At 41.0% G+C, this 2,500-nt stretch overlaps 1 protein-coding gene across 4 annotated transcripts in view; it reads right to left on the reverse strand.

Annotated features, from left to right (window-relative positions):
• The window catches only part of LOC125038508 (NFX1-type zinc finger-containing protein 1-like), a 19,958-nt gene that overhangs the window by 7,316 nt on the left and 10,142 nt on the right, over window positions 1-2,500 (reverse strand). For 3 of the 4 annotated variants that reach the window (XM_047631989.1, XM_047631988.1, XM_047631991.1), the window contains exons 2-6: window positions 1,684-2,500; window positions 1,482-1,565; window positions 1,199-1,301; window positions 831-999; window positions 260-406 (exon numbers count right to left, since the gene is read on the reverse strand). The exon at window positions 1,684-2,500 is cut by the window's right edge and continues 1,588 nt beyond it. In XM_047631989.1, the coding sequence (XP_047487945.1) occupies window positions 260-406; window positions 831-999; window positions 1,199-1,301; window positions 1,482-1,565; window positions 1,684-2,500 (1,320 nt within the window). The remainder of the gene's footprint in view (window positions 1-259; window positions 407-830; window positions 1,000-1,198; window positions 1,302-1,481; window positions 1,566-1,683) is intronic. The other variant, XM_047631990.1, reaches the window with a different exon arrangement.

Raw genomic sequence — 2,500 nt, forward strand, 5'->3', positions numbered from 1 at the left:
TGACATGCCATTCTAACCTATGGTACACAACATTAACCAATTCCTCCTTGCGTCCAATTGAGAATGCTTCCGGCGGGGCCACTTCATCTTCAGCTGTACAGTCGGATTTATTGAAACACCCTACTGTACACTGTACAGCCGTCGACGTTCGGGACGCCGAGAGCGGGCAAGGCCGCGCCCTTGCAAAGATGAAGAGAAAGTGAAAGAGATAGTCTCCCAAAAAACTGAGTTTTCACAATTTCGAAACTTCAAGGCTCACTTTTCGAAGAAGAAAGAATTGTCCAGAGTAGGCGGCGAGGATGGTCACCTCATCCGGCGTGTAACCCTGCAACATGAGGTGACGGCAGAGCCCCATGAGGAACTGAGCCTCACGTACGTTTTCGTGGGTTAAGTCATCGCCAGCTTTCTGTGTAAAAAGGGATCCATACAGTTTAAGGGAAAAATGGATTCTTCGTACTTGTATTGCGTGAGTGAGTGAGTGAGTGAGTGAGTGAGTGAGTGAGTGAGTGAGTGAGTGAGTGAGTGAGTGAATGCGTACGTAAGTGAGTGAGTGAGTGAGTGAGTGAGTGAGTGAGTGCGTGAGTAAGTGAGTGAGTGAGTGAGTGAATTAATTAATGAATTAATGAGTGAGTGAGTGAGTGAGTGAATTAATTAATGAATTAATGAGTGAGTGAGTGAGTGAGTGAGTGAGTGAGTGAGTGAGTATGTGAGTGATTATTCAAAGTTTAAAAAATCATAAATAAATAATGTAAAAAAAAATGAGTTGCGTGAGCTAGCAAACGAACCACAGATATACAGATAAACAATATAGAGAGCTTAAAAAAAATTACCTTTTCTTCCGGATACGTATGAGAGAAGAAAAACACGTCCTTCTGAAGCCCCCTGATGTGAGGGAAGTCCCTTACGGAAGGACTGTCTTTCAGTGCCGGGTAAATGGACGGCACAAGCAGCGTTGAAATGCTTGGTCTCATCCGGTGTTGGAATTCCAGGGTCGCGAAGCTGATGATGCAACGGTCTTATCAATATTATTATCATCATTATTATTAGTAGTAGGAGTAGGAGTAGGAGTAGGAGTAGAAGTAGAATTAGAAGTAGTAGTAGTGTTATCGCTGATGTTCTTTACCTAATGGGGTTTACGTTGATGTTAATACTATTCACTGTTCATAAAATACACCCACTTCTGCCACGTTACACTTACGGCAATCCATTTCTAATCATTCTCTCAAAGAGGGAGATTTCAAGTTCATATTTCGTGGCCAATTCGTGGACTGTCGCACTTGGTCGAAGCTGCTGGTGGTCGCCTGAAAAGAGATAGACGTCACAATTACTGTATTTCCATATATACCCTGCATGTACGAATTTTGTGCAATGTGTTTGTGCTCCTCAGTTAGTTTGCGGATTTTTTATTATTATTATTTATCATGTGTATGTATAATCATGCGAGTCCTAAATTAAAAGAAAAAAAAAAAATGAATAATTACCTATCTGGATAACATGCTTGCACTGTGTCGTGAGAGAAGTTACAACATGTGATTCCAAGACCTCTGCTGCTTCTTCAATAATCACTGAAAATATACTTTTTTCGTAAGTTTAATTTGTTTTAACTTATTCTGTTGTTATTAACTTCAATGGTTACAAATGTATTTATAGTCATATTTACTAATAGTGTGACATACACCTTACCTATAGAGGGAGCAAGATCTTTCAGAACTTGTGCATTTCTGGCAGCTGCAGTAGTTGTCATACCTACAACAGATGCTTGTTTCATGGCATATAATGACAACTCATTTTTACATTTTTGCAAATCTTCACTCAATTTCCTGTGAGAGTCTACTGCGGAAGATGACTCGTCCAACACCTGGCAGCGAACTTTCCTTACCCAGTGCTTGTACAGTTGCCAACGTCTTACGATTCCCAGTCTCCAGACGTTGTCACATGTTTTCTCCAATTCGACAATCTTGTCTGGGTCTTCGTGGATCTGGAGACCTATTTGCAAGGCTTCCATCTGACGTAGAAGAAAGTGGATGCCCATCTGTGCCAATACATTCTTGTTGCTTTCGAACTCTTTCCTCTGTTTCTCTAGAGACTCGAAAGTTACTTCAAACTGGAGGTCTGAAGGCACATTACAAGCTGGTTTGAAGACTTTGTTCTGCCTTTTCACGTTCATTTTGGCTTCTCCCAGTAGGCGCTGATCTAACAGCCAAAGTGACAGAGGTGCTTCACGTAGCTGCAACATGAAAATCTTTGGAATAACTGTCACAAATTCATTCAGTCTTAAGATTCCTGGTGGGCACTCAAGGCACTCTGCTCTCACTTGAAGTTTTTTAATCTTTTTCTCTACGTGTTCTATCTCTTGTTTTATTTCTTTTACTCCGTGCTCTCGGGTTACACGTGTTATTCGTAACGATCTTACTATATGTTTGATCTGGAATCTAGCTATAGTTGTACTATTGGTTCTGCTTCCCACTCGGACAATCTTGTTAGTGTATTCTGATATTCC

This window comes from Penaeus chinensis, chromosome 25, assembly GCF_019202785.1.
Source record: "Penaeus chinensis breed Huanghai No. 1 chromosome 25, ASM1920278v2, whole genome shotgun sequence".
In the NCBI taxonomy this organism is placed as follows: Eukaryota; Metazoa; Arthropoda; class Malacostraca; order Decapoda; family Penaeidae; genus Penaeus; species Penaeus chinensis.